The 16,537-nt window shown below is 44.5% G+C and overlaps 2 protein-coding genes across 4 annotated transcripts; both read right to left on the bottom strand.

Annotated features, from left to right (window-relative positions):
- Positions 1 to 9,066: 9,066 nt before the first annotated feature.
- On the bottom strand, positions 9,067 to 15,872 carry LOC123401158. 3 transcript variants are annotated; one of them, XM_045094890.1, is made up of 6 exons: positions 15,252 to 15,872; positions 15,044 to 15,162; positions 14,119 to 14,303; positions 13,264 to 13,408; positions 13,095 to 13,181; positions 9,067 to 10,579 (listed from the first exon to the last, which is right to left on the bottom strand). In XM_045094890.1, the coding sequence occupies exons 1-5, from the start codon at positions 15,331 to 15,333 to the stop codon at positions 13,095 to 13,097; spliced, it is 618 nt and encodes a 205-aa protein (XP_044950825.1). In that variant the 5' UTR covers positions 15,334 to 15,872; the 3' UTR covers positions 9,067 to 10,579. The 3 variants fall into 3 exon arrangements, 2 of the variants coding, with proteins under 2 accessions (XP_044950825.1, XP_044950824.1); XM_045094889.1 differs by lacking the exon at positions 9,067 to 10,579 and having other exon boundaries at positions 12,839 to 13,181; positions 15,044 to 15,872; XR_006611044.1 differs by lacking the exons at positions 9,067 to 10,579; positions 13,095 to 13,181 and having other exon boundaries at positions 13,263 to 13,414.
- Positions 10,581 to 12,331, bottom strand: LOC123405189 (cytochrome P450 704C1-like; the record flags this gene model as incomplete). Its single annotated transcript, XM_045098979.1, has 4 exons — positions 10,581 to 11,212; positions 11,325 to 11,654; positions 11,808 to 12,098; positions 12,188 to 12,331. Coding segments are annotated over 4 exons (1,062 nt in total), but the record flags the coding sequence as incomplete, so codon positions are not given.
- Positions 15,873 to 16,537: the final 665 nt, after the last annotated feature.

Raw genomic sequence — 16,537 nt, 5'->3', positions numbered from 1 at the left:
GGTTTTCAGCAAGCTAATATCTGCAAGCACTGAAATTATCGGTAACAAGTAGTTGTGTGGTGAGATGATTCGTAGAAAGTAGCAAGTAACAAAAGTAACAACGGTGCAGCAAAGTGGCCCAATCCCTTTTGTAGCAAGGGACAAGCCTGGACAAAGTCTTATAGGAGGTAAAACACTCCCGAGGACACATGGGGATTTCTGTCAAGCTAGTTTTCATCATGTTCATATGATTCACGTTTGTTACTTTGATAGTTTGATATGTGGGTGGACCGGCGCTTGTGTACTGCCCTTACTTGGACAAGCATCCCACTTATGATTAACCCCTCTCGCAAGCATCCACAACTACAAAACAAGAATTAAGACAAAGTCTAACCATAGCATTAAACTAGTGGATCCAAATCAGCCCCTTCCGAAGCAACGCATAAACTAGGGTTTAAGCTTCTGTTACTCTAGCAACCCATCATCTACTTACTACTTCCAAATGCCTTCCTCTAGGCCCAAATAACGGTGAAGTGTTATGTAATTGACGTTCACATAACACCACTAGAGGAAAAACAACATACAACACATCAAAATATCGAACGAATACCAAATTCACATGACTACTTATAGCATGACTTATCCCATGTCCTCAGGAACAAAAGTAACTACTCACAAAGCATAATCATAATCATGACCAGAGAGGTAATGAGTAGCATCAAGGATCTGAACATATAATCTTCCACCAAGTAATCCAACTAGCATCAACTACAAAGAGCAATTAACAATACTAGCAACCTTACAAGTACCAATCGGAGTTGCGAGACGGAGATTGGTTATAAGAGATGAACTAGGGTTTGGAGATGAGATGGTGCTGATGAAGATGTTGATGGTGATGAGTCCCCTCTGATGAGAGGAGTGTTGGTGATGAAGATGGCAACGATTTCCCCCTCCGAGAGGGATGTTTTCCTGGCAGGATCGTCCTGCCGGAGCTCTAGATTGGTTCTGCTCAAGTTCCGCCTCATGGCGGCGGCGAATCCTCCAAAAAGCCTTGTCTTGATTTTTTTCCAAAGTGAAACCCTTCTTGTAGCAAAAGGGGGGGAGCCAGAGGGCCAAGTGGGAGCCCACAAGCCCCCTAGGCGCGGCCAGGGGGGAGGCCGGGCCTAGCAGGCTTGTGGCCTCCTACTGGCGCCCCTCTTGCACTTCTTCGACCCAGTATTTTTTATAAATCCCAAAAAAATCCACGTTGATTTTCACGGCTTTTGGAGTTGCGCAGAATAGGCATCTCAAACTTGCTCCTTTTTTAGGCCAGAATTCCAGCTGTCGGCATTCTCCCTCTTCATGTAAACCTTGCAAAATAAGAGAGAAAAGGCATAAGTATTGTACCATGAAGTGTAATAGCAGCCCAAAAAGCAAGAAATATCAACAAGAAAGCATGATGCAAAATGGACGTATCAGATGCCTATATGTATGATCATTGCCTTAGATATCGTCATGCCTTTGCGCGGTTCTATCAATTGCTCGACAGTAATTTGTTCACGCACCGTATTATTTGGTATTTTGAGAGAAGCCTCTAGTGAACACTATGGCCCCCGGGTCTACTTCACACCATATTTTCAGCCTTACCCTTTTACTTCGTTGCACTTTCCGCCTTCAGATCTCACTTTGCAATCAATCTTGAAGGGATTGACAACCCCTTTATAGCATTGGGTGCAAGCTCTTTTGTGTTTGCGCAGGTACTCTCGACTTGGCTCGATTCTCCTACTGGATTGATACCTTGGTTCTCAAACTAAGGGAAATACTTACTGCTCCTGTGCTGCATCACCCTTTCCTCTTCAAGGAGAAAACGAACGCAAGCTCAAGAGGTAGCAGAAGGATTTCTGGCGCCGTTGCCGGGGGGGATCAAGTCAAAAATAGTCTCCCGTCAACGTGTCAGTTTCGGGCACCAGTGATTATTCTAGGTGAAGCTCATCGAAGTAAGTGTCGCAAACTCATCTCTTGCATTTACTTTTTTGCCTCTCGTTTTCCTCTCCCCCACTTCTGAAAAACAAAAATTTACAAAAATATTTTCCTTTTTTGTTTGCCTTTCCTTTGCTTGTGTGCTATGTGCCTTCAATATGCTTGCATCTTCGCTTGCTAAAAATCTATTGATATGGATCCTCATCCACTTGCGGATCTTTTCAAGAGATCCAATTATGTTGATCCAATTGATAGTGAGTTGAGTGCACTTGACTATCTTTATGGAGTTTTGCTTGAGATGCATGAATCCGAAAATCGTGATGAAGAAATTTATGAAGTGATTCATGAGGGCTCCTTGAATGAAAAGCATGATTGCAATGATTTCATTATAAATTCTATTAATGACAATCATGCTAAAAATATGCTAAACCCTAAGCTTGGGGATGCTAGTTTTGCTATGTCCACTACTTGTTGCAATAATCATGATTGGGGCGATGATTTTCTTATGATCTTGAAAATTTGTTTAAGCCTCATGATGAATATGATGCTTGCAATAATATTGAAAGAGGGATTGGAGAAGTCATGACTTTAGTTGATGATAATCCGACTTTTTTTAGGAGCGTTAACTTTGCATGCGTGTGGACACGAAAAGAATATCCTTTGTGATAGCTATATTGTTGAATTTGAATATGATCCCACATGTAATTGTTATGAGAGAGGAAAATATTGTGGTAGAAACTTTCATATCACTAAATCACCTCTAGTTATGTGGAGATTGCTATTGTCTCTTTCTTCTTCCTTGCATATGGTAACTATTGGTTATCTTGACAATCTGTTTTCCTATAAAATGCCTATGTATAGGAAGTATGTTAGACTTAGATGTTATTTTCACTTGTTTCATGATGCTCTCTTCGTGTCCGATTGCTATCTTTTATGTGAGCATCATTGAATTATCAATGCCTAGCTAAGGGCGTTATACAATAGCACTTGTTGGGAGGCAACCCAATGAATTTATCTTTGATTTTTGCTTTCTGTTTTGTTGCGTCCACACCATCATAATTCTTTTATGATTGTGTCTTTTGTGTTTCTTTTTGTGTTTGAGCCAAGAAAAACCTTTATGACTAGTTTGGTGTTGGTTGTTTAATCCTGCTGGAAAAAGACGGAAACTTTTCGCTCACGAAATTATTTTTAATTTTTATCCAGAAAGAGATTTTATGTTGATTCTTTTTGCTGCTGGTTGACATGCATTTTTCCCAGGATTTCGTAATTTTTCAGAATTGTTGAGGTACCAGAAGCATACTAAGTATACAGATTTCTACAGACTGGTCTGTTTTTTGACAGATTATATTTTTGTTGTGTTGGTTGCTTGTTTTGATGAAACTATGGATAGTATCAGGGGGTACTAGCCATGGAAAAGTGAGAATACAGTAATCTAACACCAATATAAATAGAAATCAAGATTGCTACAGTACCTAAAGAGGTGGTAGTTTGTTTTCTTGTGCTAATGATATCACGAGTTTCTGTTTAAATTTTGTGTTGTGAAGTTTTCAAGTTTTGGGTGATGTTATCATGGACAAAGGTATAAAGAGTGGAAAGAGATCAAGCTTGGGGATGCCCAAGGCATCCCAAGCCAAATTCAAGGACACCAAAAAGCCTAAGCTTGGGGATGCCCCGGGAAGGCGTCCCCTCTTTCGTCTTCAATCCATCGGTAACATTACTTGGAGCTATATTTTTATTCACCACATGATATGTGTTTTGATTGGAGCGTATTGTTTCGTAGGAGTATTTTCTTTTTGTTGTGTCACAATCATCCTTGCTGCACACCTTTTGAGAGAGACATGCACTCATCGTGAATTTGCTAGAATGCTCATCGTGCGTCACTTATATATTTTGAGCTAGATAATTTTGCTCTATGTGCTTCACTTAGATCTTTTAGAGCACGGCAGTGCGTGACTTGGTAGTTGGTTTGTGCTATGAAAATAGTCCCAAAGGTGATAGGTACCCAAAGAGTATACAAAAACTTCCATCTTCATGTGCATTGGGTAGAAAGAGAAGTTTGATTCCTCTCAATTAGTTTTGAGACGTGTATTTGGTAATATTAAGAGTTATGTTAGTAAGGTGTTGTGAATCTAGAAATACTTGTGTTGAAGTTAGTGATTCCTGTAACATGCACGTATGGTGAACCGCTATGGTAGGAAGTCAGAGCATAATTGATTTATTGATTGTCATCCTTTGTGTTGCGGTCGGGATCGCGCGATGGTTAACACCTACCAACCCTTCCCCTAGGAGTATGCGTTTAGCACTTTGTTTCGATTACTAATAAAAACTTTCGCAACAAGTATGTGAGTTATTCATGAATAATATGAGTCCATGGTATAGATGCACTTTTACCTTCCACCTTTGCTAGCCTCTCTAGTACCGCGCAATTTTCGCCGGTGCACAAACCCACCATATGCCTTCCTCAAAACAGCCACCATACCTACCTACTATGGCATTTTCATAGCCATTCCGAGATATATTGCCATGCAACTCCCACCGTTCCGTCTCAAGACTTGTGCCGTCACTCTCATATTGCCATTGCATGATCGTAAGATAGCTAGCGAGATGTTTCAACGTCATACGCCAAGCTAGATCGTTGCACATCCCAGTACACTGCCGGAGGCATTTCCTATAGAGTCATCATCGTTCTAAGCTTTGAGCTTTGACTAAATAAAAGTGTGATAATCATCATTATTAGAGCATTGTCCCATGTGAGGAAAAAAAAGAGGCCAAAGTTGCCCACATAAAAAAAGAGAAAAAAGAGAGGCCAAAGAGCCCAAATAAAAAAAGGAGAGAAGGGACAATGCTACTATCTTTTCCACACTTGTGCTTCAATATAGCACCATGTTCTTCATGATTGAGAGCCTCTCGTTTTGTCACCACCATATACTAGTAGGAATATTTATTTTATAACTTGGCTTGTATATTCCAATGATGGGCTGCCTCAAATTGCCCTAGGTCTTCGTGAGCAAGCAAGTTGGATGCACACCCACTAGTTCTCCTCTTGAGCTTTCACATACTTATAGCTCTAGTGCATCCTTTGTATGGCAATCCCTACTCATTCACATTGATATCTATTAATGGGCATCTCCATAGCCCATTAATACGCCGAGTCAATGTGACCATCTCCTCCTTTTTTGTCTCACAACCACCACCACACTCTATTCCACCTATAGTGCTATATCCATGGCCCACGCTCATGTATTGCGTGAGAGTTGTAAAAGGTTTGAGAAAGTAAGAGTGCGAAAACAATTACTTGGCCAATACCGTGGTTGTGCATGATTTAAATTAGTTGTGTGGGGATGATGGAGCATAGCCAGACTATATGATTTTGTAGGGATAACTTTCTTTGGCCTTGTTATTTCGAAAGTTCATGATTACCTTGCTAGTTTGCTTGAAGTATTATCATTTTCATGTCAATAGAAAACTATTGTTTTGAATCTTACGGATCTGAACATTCATGTCACATGAAATAAGTTACAAAGGACAACTATGCTAGGTAGCATTCCACATCAAAAATTCAGTCTTTATCACTTCCCAACTCGAGGACGAGCAGGAGTTAAGCTTGGTGATGCTTGATACGTCTCCAACGTATCTATAATTTTTTATGGTTCCATGCTATTATCTTGTCAAACTTTGGATGTTTTGTATGCCTTTTATATCTTTTTTGGGACTAACTTATTAACTGAGTGCCAAGTGCCAGTTCCTGTTTTTTCCATGTTTTGACCCTTTTCAAAGGAGGATTTTAAACGGTGTCCAAACAGAATAAACTTCCGAAAATATTTTTTCCGGAACAGAAGATACGCATGAGACTTGAGAACCAAGGCAAGGGCCACCAGGGGACCCCATAAGCCCCCTAGGCGCGGCCAGGGGGGCCGCGCCTAGCAGGCTTGTGGGCCCCCTGTGGCTCGTCTATCCTACCTCTTCCGCCTATAAATTCAGAAAAAATCCAAAACTGCAAGAGAGATCCACGAAAATACTTTTCCACGGCCGCAAGCTTCTGTCTCCGCAAGATCCCATCTAGGGCACGTTCTGGTGCCCTGCCGGAGGGGGGATTCGGATACGGAGGGCTTCTTCATCAACACCATTACCTCTCTGATGATGCGTGAGTAGTTCACCATAGACCTTCGGGTCCATAACTAGTAGCTAGATGGCTTTTTCTCTCTCTTGGATATTCAATACAAAGTTCTCCATGATCTTCATGGAGATCTATCCGATGTAATATTCTTTGTGGTGTGTTTGTCGAGATCCGATGAATCGTGGATTTATGATCAGATTATCTATGAATCTTATTTGAGTTTCTTCTGATCTCTTATATGCATGATTTCATATCCTTGTAATTCTCTTCGAGTTGTGGGTTTTGTTTGGCCAACTTGATCTATGATTCTTGCAATGGGAGAAGTGCTTGGTTTTGGGTTCATACCGTGCGGTGACCTCACCCAGTGATAGAAGGGGTAGCGAGGCACACATCGTGTTGTTGCCATCAAGGGTAAAAAGATGGGGTTTACATCATTGGTTTGAGTTTATCCCTCTACATCATGTCATCTTGCTTAAGGCGTTACTCTGTTCGTCATGAACTCAATACACTAGATGCATGCTCGATAGCGGTCGATGTGTGGAGTAATAGTAGTAGATGCAGAAAGTATCGGTCTACTTGTCTCGGACGTGATGCCTATATGTATGATCATTGCCTTAGATATCGTCATGACTTTGCGCGGTTCTATCAATTGCTCGACAGTAATTTGTTCACCCACCGTATTATTTTCTATTTTGAGAGAAGCCTCTAGTGAACACTATGGCCCCCGGGTCTACTTCACACCATATTTTCAGCCTTACACTTTTACTTCGTTGCACTTTCCGCCTTCAGATCTCACTTTGCAATCAATCTTGAAGGGATTGACAACCCGTTTATAGCGTTGGGTGCAAGCTCTTTTGTGTTTGCGCAGGTACTCTCGACTTGGCTCGATTCTCCTACTGGATTGATACCTTGGTTCTCAAACTGAGGGAAATACTTACTGCTCCTGTGCTGCATCACCCTTTCCTCTTCAAGGGAAATACCAACGCAAGCTCAAGAGGCAGCATGACCCCCGGGTACCCCCAAGCACGGCTAGCCATACGGGGTGCTTGCCAACCCGGGCCAGCTGCTCCGACCTGCCAGCTATGCCGGCCCGCTGATGCGTCCATTTTCCATCATGCTTTCATGTTCATATTTATTGCTTTTTGGGCTGTTATATTACTTGTGGTACCATATTTATGCCTTTTCTCTCTTATTTTGCAAGGTTTATTTGAAGAGGGAGAATTCAGGCAGCTGGAATTCTGGACTAGAAAAGGAGCAAATCCTAGTCCACTATTCTGCACATCTCCAAATGCCCTGAAAAGTTACGTGGATTTTTTTGGGATTATATAAAATTTATTGGGCGAAAGAAGTACCGGAGGGGGCTGCCAGGGTGCCACAAGCCCTGCCACCGCCACCCCCCTGGTGGCGGAGTGGGGGCTTGTGGGCTCCCTGACGGGCCACTAGCCCCCCTCTTTTGCTATATGAAGGGTTTTGGTGTGGAAAAAATCAGACGGGAGCTTTTTCGTGGTTTCTCTGCCGCCACGAGGCGGAACTTGAGCAGATCCAATCTAGAGCTCCGGCAGGACGATCCTGCCGGGGAAACTTCCCTCCCGGAGGGGGAAATCATCGTCATCGTCATCACCAACACTCCTCTCATCGGAGGGGAGGCATCTTCATCAACATCTTCATCAGCACCATCTCCTCTCCAATCCCTAGTTCATCTCTTGTAACCAATCTCCGTCTCGCGACTCCGATTGGTACTTGTAAGGTTGCTAGTAGTGTTGATTACTCTTTGTAGTTGATGCTAGTTGGATTACTTGGTGGAAGAGTTTATGTTCAGATCCTTCATGCTATTCATTACACCTCTAATCATGATTATGATTATGCTTTGTGAGTAGTTACTTTTGTTCCTCAGGACATGGGATAAGTCATGCTGATAATAGTCATGTGAGCTTAATATTCGTTCGGTATTTTGATATGCGGTATGTTGTTTTTCCTCTAGTGGTGTTATGTGAACGTCGACTACATAACACTTCACCATATTTGGGCCTAGAGGAAGGCATTGGGGAGTAGTAAGTAGATGATGGGTTCCTGGAGTGACAGAAGCTTAAACCCCAGTCTATGTGTTGCTTCGTAAGGGGCTGATTTGGATCCACTAGTTTAATGCTATGGTTAGACGTTGTCTTAATTCTTCTTTTGTAGTTGCGGATGCTTGCGAGAGAGGTTAATCATAAGTGGGATGCTTGTCCAAGTAAGGGAAGTACCCAAGCGCCGGTCCACCCATATATCAAACTATCAAAGTAACTAACGTGAATCATATGAACATGATGAAACTAGCATGACAAAAATTCCCATGTGTCCTCGGGAGCGTTTTTCCTCCTATAAGACTTTGTTCAGGCTTGTCCCTTGCTATAAAAGGGATTGGTCCACTTGCTGCATCATTGCTACTACTTGTTACTAGCTGAATGCCCGTACGTTGTCACGGGATAATATACTTAGACATGAGGCATTGTCTAAAAGAAATCAAATATAATTTCATACATATATATTTTAAAAAAAGAGTTGTAGGTGCCATACATATGTTTGTTGCAATCAGTTCAAAATAAATCAAACACATTTCTTTGCCATGTAGTTCTTTGGGAAGTCAATCAATTCCATGCTTGAGTATTAGAAAGTCCATGTTTTGCTTTTCCATTTTTTTGTGAATGGAGGGGATTCTGAAATGCATGTTTCAATTCGTTTTTTATCACTCCGCTTGAGTAGCACTTGTTGTTATTGTACCAGTTGTTATTTCATATGGGCTACCTTGCTATGTTGTATAAGATACTTCATATAGATGATCAGGCTTGAAAAAGGTACAATTCTCGACTTGTCGAGAATCACGTAAACACGATGACAAAATTCTGCCTTTAAATGAAAATAAAATTAGTATAAAATACTGAAATTGTTCAACCAAGTGACCGTTTATTTATTTTTTCTGTTTCATAGCATTTTATTTATGCCAACCAGAAGGCCTTTGCTTATTTTTTTTGTTTTGCAGACCACAAACGCTTTTATTTTTCGTTTAGCATACATCACCCTGTTGAGTTGAGATTTTTTGTTTCGTAGCTCACATTTTCTTCAGATCGTCCTTAGTCTATGTACTACTACCAAATTAATGCCTTCCTAAATAGTATACAACAAAACCATCAGTTAACTATTTTACATCGGTAAAGAAGGATAACCAATTGAAACTCGATGTATTGGCGGCCTCCATACACAAGGTAGACACATGAGAAGCCTAACATAGCGAAGACCCTGTGCCATTTACTTCTTTGATGCATCCACCTCCGTCTAAAAGGGGAAACTTTGATATGGCAACCTGTGAAGCAGCATTAACAGGAGACACACCATATTTTTTCCTAAAGTATGTTGCCAAGCAAGAAGCAAGCATTCTTGCCTCCAGCCTTGTGTCAGACATTGAAACTATGAACAAGGCAATTTTATCTCTCAATATATGCAGATTTTAGACATGGAAAAGAAAGAAAAAGAGAGAGAATCACTTACATAGCATCATACAAATAGGGATAAATAATCATTAGCTACAATATATTGGACATCTCTAGCCTGTGAGAGACAAAATAGGTAAGGAAAAGCCAGTACGAGCCTTGAAATAACATGTCAATTTTCAATTATGTAACTATTTAAATCCTATGGCATATGTAACTGAGTACTTATTATGAAGTAAGGGTTTAGGGTGAAGTGTCGGAGCACCTCGTGCGGTGGATGACCAGTAGCCAAGGACGAGGTGATCTTCGAGGCGACCTCGTTGGTGTCCTGAACGGCTAAGGCACTGCCCACCTCATGTGGTGACGGCATCACATGCCCTGACAAAAATTGAAGAAGACTATAGTGAACAAAAATCAAAAGATTCTCTCAGTTGTTGTTCCACAAATGCCTCGAATTGTACACAAGTATTTACTCAAAGTTCTTCTTGTAATCCCGATGCAGCTCTGAACCATGCAACATGAGCATCATACGAAAGACAAATAGTAAATCATGAAGGTAAAAGAGGGGACATCAAATTCTATTTTTTCAACAACCAGATTGTGTTAAAACCACGAAAAATATTAGCTCTACTTATGTTCCACCAGCAAGAAAAGTAGATAGAGAAGCAAGTCATATCTCAGGATCAAGAACATAAGGAAGCATTTACCACCTGAATATGCAATGACGTATTTTTTTTCTTCCTCTCCAACTTTAGTGACCCATTTTAGTAAAGACCTGCCAAACAAATATTGCATCCGAGGATTTAACAATACCACAACTACTGAATCAAATCAAACCAGTCCAGTTTCTTCTAAAACCAAGAATGCACATGAATCTGTATGACCTCCTCAACGAGTAGACTGTGCTCATTAGCCACCGCCATCTTCGTCCGGGAGCTCCTCGCTAATGCTCTACAACATCTGGCGTCACACTCCTTTGGCCGGTGATAGCCATCGACATCCATAGGATAGTCTATACGCAAAGTCAATTCTATCTTTCTTCTGCCCATACAAGAATCTGCAAACAAATCAACTTTATTGAAAAAAATATGCAGCTCACTTCTATTGTTAGAACAACAACAGGCCAATTCATACAACAATAGCAACACGGAGCAATATAGTGACAAGGATGTAAAAATAAAATAAGAAAGACAGAAAGAGCGAGCGGATGACAACTTTGCTGCTGGAGGGGTGGTTCTGGTCAACGAAACTTGCTACAGTTGCCAGACAGGGAGACAGGTGATGCCGGTGTTCATCATTTCCTTTGTCCAAGAACATGTGGAGTGCGGCGTCGATGCCGACACATAGAGCGGCGGCAGGACTGCGGGAGGGCGTCAAGCCCTCAACCAAAGACTCAGGTGAGCGAACGATGAGCGAGTGTTGTTATTATCCAGCGTGGCGACCACACCGATGACATAGTCACCGGAGATGAGCCGGATAACCCCACGGAGACGGGCGATGAACTCGAAAGGGCTCTCCGGTAGGAACTCGCCGCGCTCGTCGAGTCATCTTTCGGGAAGGAAGACAACGGCATCCTCGCCCCACAGCCGCTCCATCCTTCCCATGGCGTAGGGGCGTAGAACACGATGTCTCCCTTGCCGACGTTGAAGCCGTTGGGCAGAACGTCGTCTGAGAAGCACTCCTTGTTATCCTGAAACACCCCAAAAAATACAGAAGAACTCAGATCTGCAGTTATGATGTTTACATGGAATCCCAACAAGTTTAGAGTGTGTCGTCGACTCATGGTAGATGGATGGACTCACCAGCGGGAGCGAAGGGTACAGCCGGAGCGTCTCCGTCAGGGCGGCGTGCAGGTAGTGCATCTTGTTTAGCACTTCGTGAGTGAGGCTGTAGGAGAAGTCGTCGATGGACGACGTGGCCTCGCCGTCGTCGGCGGCCTCCTTGCTTATCTTCTCCTGGACCTCCGGGTTCTTGCACATCATGTAAAGGAACCAAGCAAGCGCTTCGGTGGTCGTGACCTTGCCGGCCATGACGATGTTCAGTATGATGTCCCTCAGGTACTTGTAATCCACCTTCTCGGTGTCGTTGTTGGTCGCCAATATGAATCTGGACAGCAGATCATCCTTTGACCCCTATCAAGTTATGAACGTAGTCAAGGAGAACCTGAGCTTCAGTTTCAAGCGTGCATAATACAGTATAGTACTATATACTGTATGTACGTGCAACACAACAAGTAACAACAAGTTGATGGAGGTCAGAAATTCAGAACACGTTGGATCACATACAGCGTCGTGTGCCTTGGCGCGAGCCGACATCTCCTCTGCCTTGGCACGGATGTGCTTGTAGATGAACTCGTCGACGACCTTGATCCTGTGCCTGAGCGCCGCCTCAGCGCCGACGTTGGGGAACCTCGACACCTTCCAGAATGCATCGACGTAACGGAGTAGGATGAACTTGCTGGCGTCGTCGAATGACGCGGCGAAGCACCTCCCGTCGTCCGACCCCGACAGCGTGGCGAGGTCCACGCCGAAGGCGGTGGTGAATAAGGAGTCCGTCATCGCTTTCATCAGCAAGGCCTGATCCAAGAAACACATATACACAAATCAACAGTGTTAGGTTAGGTCACAGGATGGTCTTGCAATTACCCAGAGCCTGCCAGGTTGACTTGGAAGTCCATGGGTTGCTTCGCAGCTGCATTGCCGGAGACGATGTGCGCGAGCTTGGCGGCATTCCGATTGAAGATGTTGTTGCTGAAGTCCCGGGGGGGCTCATCAAGAAGTCGTAGCTGGTCGCGGGCTCGGTCTTCTCGTGAGGGTGTTGGTCACGGGCTTGGTCTTGGATGGATTTTTCTCGGGAGAGTGGCGGGGCCGCCCGCGTCGGCGAGGGCGAAGATTGGATCGAGGGACTACGGGATCTTGTGCAGGCATGGCAGTTTGGGCTGGACGGCCAAGGAGTTTTCTCGGATGGGATGGGGAGGAGGGAGGGGTTGTGTGAGATGGGGCGTGGGTGCCTCATCGTCGTTGGTTTACATGCGGGGAAGGTGGGAATCCTAGCAGGCTTACGTGTTTTTCCCCTTGCGATTTCTTTTCTCCGTGGGATGGCAGGAGGGGAGAAAGAGATTTTTTTTTAATTAAACCGACTGGTTTTTGAAGGGTTGAATAAAAATCGGTGGTGAAACATGGGTGGGAGGGTAGACAGCGTTAGCGTTGGGAGGGGGAGATTGAAGGAGGTCGAACCATCATGATGACGGTAGATCCCCCTTTAATAGTAGAGATATATTCAAAGAAACGGTACATCAAAGACTATGAAGGCAATGTATCAAAACGGAAGTTGGATAATAAAGTAACTTATAGTACATCTAAATCTGATTTCATTGGTGAACAATGCAGCATAATCTTATCATAGAGCATAGAAACTTCCGCCTATCGAAAATCGAATAGATATATCATACATAAATATTTTGCAGCTGATGATTATCTGGCAGTGTATCATATTGTGTGCTTGTGCATGCAATGGGCAGAACTACCTCTTATCTCTTCTTTAACATAAGGGGGGAGGCAGAATAAACCAACCTAGAAATGTAATATGGTTGATTTTACAGATCTAGTATTTTTTCTGAATTCGTAATACATTCCGTCTTTCTCACTCTGTTTGCATTCCTGTTTTAAGACATGTATCACCTGTTAGGAACACCTAGACAGAAAACTTTGCATAAGTTGTTGAACTTTCTACAAGACACACCTCGGCTGCTGCTTCTCCAGAATTAAGAATATTCTTGTAGTTTTTGTACTGCTGCAATCTGATCTCTCTGTAATTTTCACGTGTGATAGCCAGCCTCTCCCATTGTATTCCTTGGATGTCTATTTCTCCCCCAAGTATCTGGAAACTGACTCTAAACAGAGAAGAAAGGATAACTATTTAGAGCATCACAGCTTGGTTTATGTAATTAACACAATGGTAGATTAGCAAGAAAATCATATTTAAACTCTTGTTGTTCGAATTCAAGATTGGTCTATAAACTTAGCATCTGAGAAAGAGAAATAACTGCTTCTTTATCCTATGTCCAGAATTACAACAAATCCAGAGTGGTTTAGAAATGGAAGACTGAATAGACGAAACAATAGAAGCATTTTACATAGCATGGCAAGCAGTTAGCATGGGAAGAGAGACTTGCAACAGATATCTATGTAGATAACAAAAAGACAGGGCAATGAACAGTACAAAACAAATGACATTATGCAACTGGTAAGGAGGACAAGCTTCATAGATCCAGACGGTAACAGCCTCCCAAGCATAAAATTTCTGTCGTTTCATTCATCCCTCTCAAAACAAGAGAATGAATAATGAGTGCACCAGTCAAGTCACTCATATGGTCATATAAGTGATTCATGCCTAGTAATTTGTATACAACAAGCAGAGTACATAACATACTCCTAACAGCAGGATTTAAGTGCCCACACTTGCAGTTCTAGTCATCATCATAAGGATAATGTTCTAAACTGTGCTAACCCGATAAGAAGTGCATTTAAACCAATATTGTGTAGGCTTATTTTCAACCACGACGATACAGCAATACAAAACAAATGATGGACATACCATAAAGGCACGATCTTCATCATCCAGGTCCAAATCGGAGTCCCTTGGTCCTTTCTCATGGTGCCCGTCGTCCCCCGTGTTGTCGTCGGCGTGGTCATCCGAATCAGAATCATCAAACCAGTCCTCGACTTCACGGCCAGGATAAGTGTGCATCGATCCTCTCCTACCAGAGAGGCGTCACAAACCTGTAAGCAAAAGAAACACCACCACCATCAGCAACGGCGCACCCGCCGAACCAACTTGCAATTCGAGCGAAGACACAGGCACATCTAGAACTTCCTACACCAATCCACAAATAATAGCAACTGCTAATCAAGCACAAGAGCAATTGCCACAAATCCAGCAGTTCTCCGTGCATCTTCTATTAGCACCACAGCATGCTATACTCGCAGGTTCTGAAGATCCGAAGAGTTATAGAGATAATCATAAGCAAACACGATGTGAACAGAAGGAAGTCAACACGGGGTGGAATTCACTGGCACGCGAAAGGGGGGAGACGGATCGAACACAGAGTCTAACAGTCAGTCACACGATTAGCACCGGACTGAAACCAGTGAGGAGGCGATCTTCCGCCTCAAATCGGGCACGCGCATGCCACCGATCTCCCCGCGCAGCCCCGCCCCACACCTTAGGATCCGCGATCCCAGCCCGCCCACCATCCAGATTTACCCCTGATCGAGCCGATCGCGGTTTCCCACCTCCGGGAAAATCACACAAGGATCGCCAAAACAACGCCGAAACGGAGGGCGCGACAGGACATACGTGCTACCTCAGAGACACCGCGCCGCCCAAGCCGAGCGGGGATGGGTTCTCTTCTCTCGGAAGTATGATGAGAAACTATTATCGGAGCGGCTTCCTCCTTTTCTTCTCCCTCCCGAACAGTAGACTATTTTCCAATTTGAGAAATGGGGAAGGGAAGACGGACCTTGTCAAGCACACTGAAGAGCTGCGTCCGGGAGGCGGCGGCTCGTGTTCCTCCTGCCAAGCACCGGCAGTTAGGACGAGGAGGAGAAGGAGCGGTGCAGCCACGGAGAAGAGGCAGGCCTACCAAATCGAAACACATCAGGACCAAATCGAAACACATTAGGGGGAGAGAGAGAAGAAGAAGAAGAACATGGGCTGGGGGAGGAGACATGTGCATCCATGTCGGCGACGGTGTGGTCTGAGGTCGATGGCGGCGTCCCGAGAAGAAGAACGCAGGGGGGAGGGCAGCATCCCGAGCCAGCCATGGCGTGGGCGCGGAGCAGGCACCCTGCCACGCCGCTAAGCAGAATCACGCGCAACCGAGGACGGACGACGGGGCCGACGGGTGTGCGAGCGCCATGGTCGTCGCCTCACCTGCTCGCTCTCCCTCTTCTCTTCCCTTCCCTTCCCTTCTGAAAACGGGAGGGTGAGGTTGCGGGCGGAGGCTGGCCGGAGAAGACGGGAGTGAGGTGCGGCAGCGTGGTGGGGAAGGAGCTTCGCCAGATCCCGTCACCGGAGATGAGGGAGGCGGCGTTGGAGGGGGGAACCGGTGGTGTCCCGATGTTGGAGGGGCTTGGTGGGGTGGGGCGGGAGGGGAACGAGACCGCCACACTGCCACGTGCCGCCACCTTCCCCGTGGGCGCCGTGCGGGTTTGCCGGTCGGCCTCTGGCGGCGGTGCTGCGGGGAGTTGTGATGGAGGTGGGAACCTGGGCGGCGGGGCGGCGGCGTGGGCGATCGTGAGCGTCGTGGGTGAGGCGTTGAGACGGTGGGAGGACGTGGGGGAAGACTTTTAGCCATAGAGGACGATGTAGTAAGGGGTTTTTATTGAACTAATCTACTGGTTTATCGTCTGGTTTATGGAGGGATCGAAAAAAATCGGTGGAACAGTGGAAAGGCTAGCGGTAGGAGGGGGATCGCTGGAGGCCGAACCATAACGACAGACGGCAGATCCCCCTTTAATAGTAGAGACTTTTTACTTTTTGCTTGCTACGTTTCACCTCGCTATACAATCACTTGTTTCCGCTACTTTCAGTGCTTGCAGTTATTACCTTGCTGAAATCCGTTTTATCAGAGCCTTCTGCTCCTCGTTGGGTTCGACACTCTTACTTATCTAAAGGACTACGATTGATCCCCTATACTTGTGGGTCATCAAGACTCTTTTCTGGCGCCGTTGTCGGGTAGTGAAGCACCTTTGGTAAGTGGAAATTGGTAAGGAAACATTTTTATACTCTGTGGAAATTTATTGTCACTTGTCACTATGGAAACTGTTCCTTTGAGGAGTTTGTTCGGGGTATCTTCACCACAAACGGAAGCACGAGGAGTTGTTCCTCGACCTGAGGTACCTACTGAAAATATATTTTATGAAATTCCTTCGGGTATGCTTGAGAAACTGCTGGCTAATCCTTTTACAGGAGATGGATCTTCACATCCAGACTTGCATCTGATCTATGTAGA

This window comes from Hordeum vulgare, chromosome 6H, assembly GCF_904849725.1.
Source record: "Hordeum vulgare subsp. vulgare chromosome 6H, MorexV3_pseudomolecules_assembly, whole genome shotgun sequence".
In the NCBI taxonomy this organism is placed as follows: domain Eukaryota; kingdom Viridiplantae; phylum Streptophyta; class Magnoliopsida; order Poales; family Poaceae; genus Hordeum; species Hordeum vulgare.
This window is presented reverse-complemented; position numbering and strand designations above follow the sequence as displayed.

Excerpts from the sequence above, each read along its gene's own strand:
- LOC123401158 (XM_045094889.1), bottom strand. The coding sequence starts at position 15,259 with ATGCACATGTCTCCTCCCCCAGCCCATGTTCTTCTTCTTCTTCTCTCT. Across the intron at positions 14,304-15,043 it reads TCTTCAGTGTGCTTGACAAG|GTTTGTGACGCCTCTCTGGT; the intron begins GTCCGTCTTCCC and ends TTTTGCTTACAG. Across the intron at positions 13,182-13,263 it reads CTGGAGAAGCAGCAGCCGAG|GAATGCAAACAGAGTGAGAA; the intron begins GTGTGTCTTGTA and ends GTCTTAAAACAG.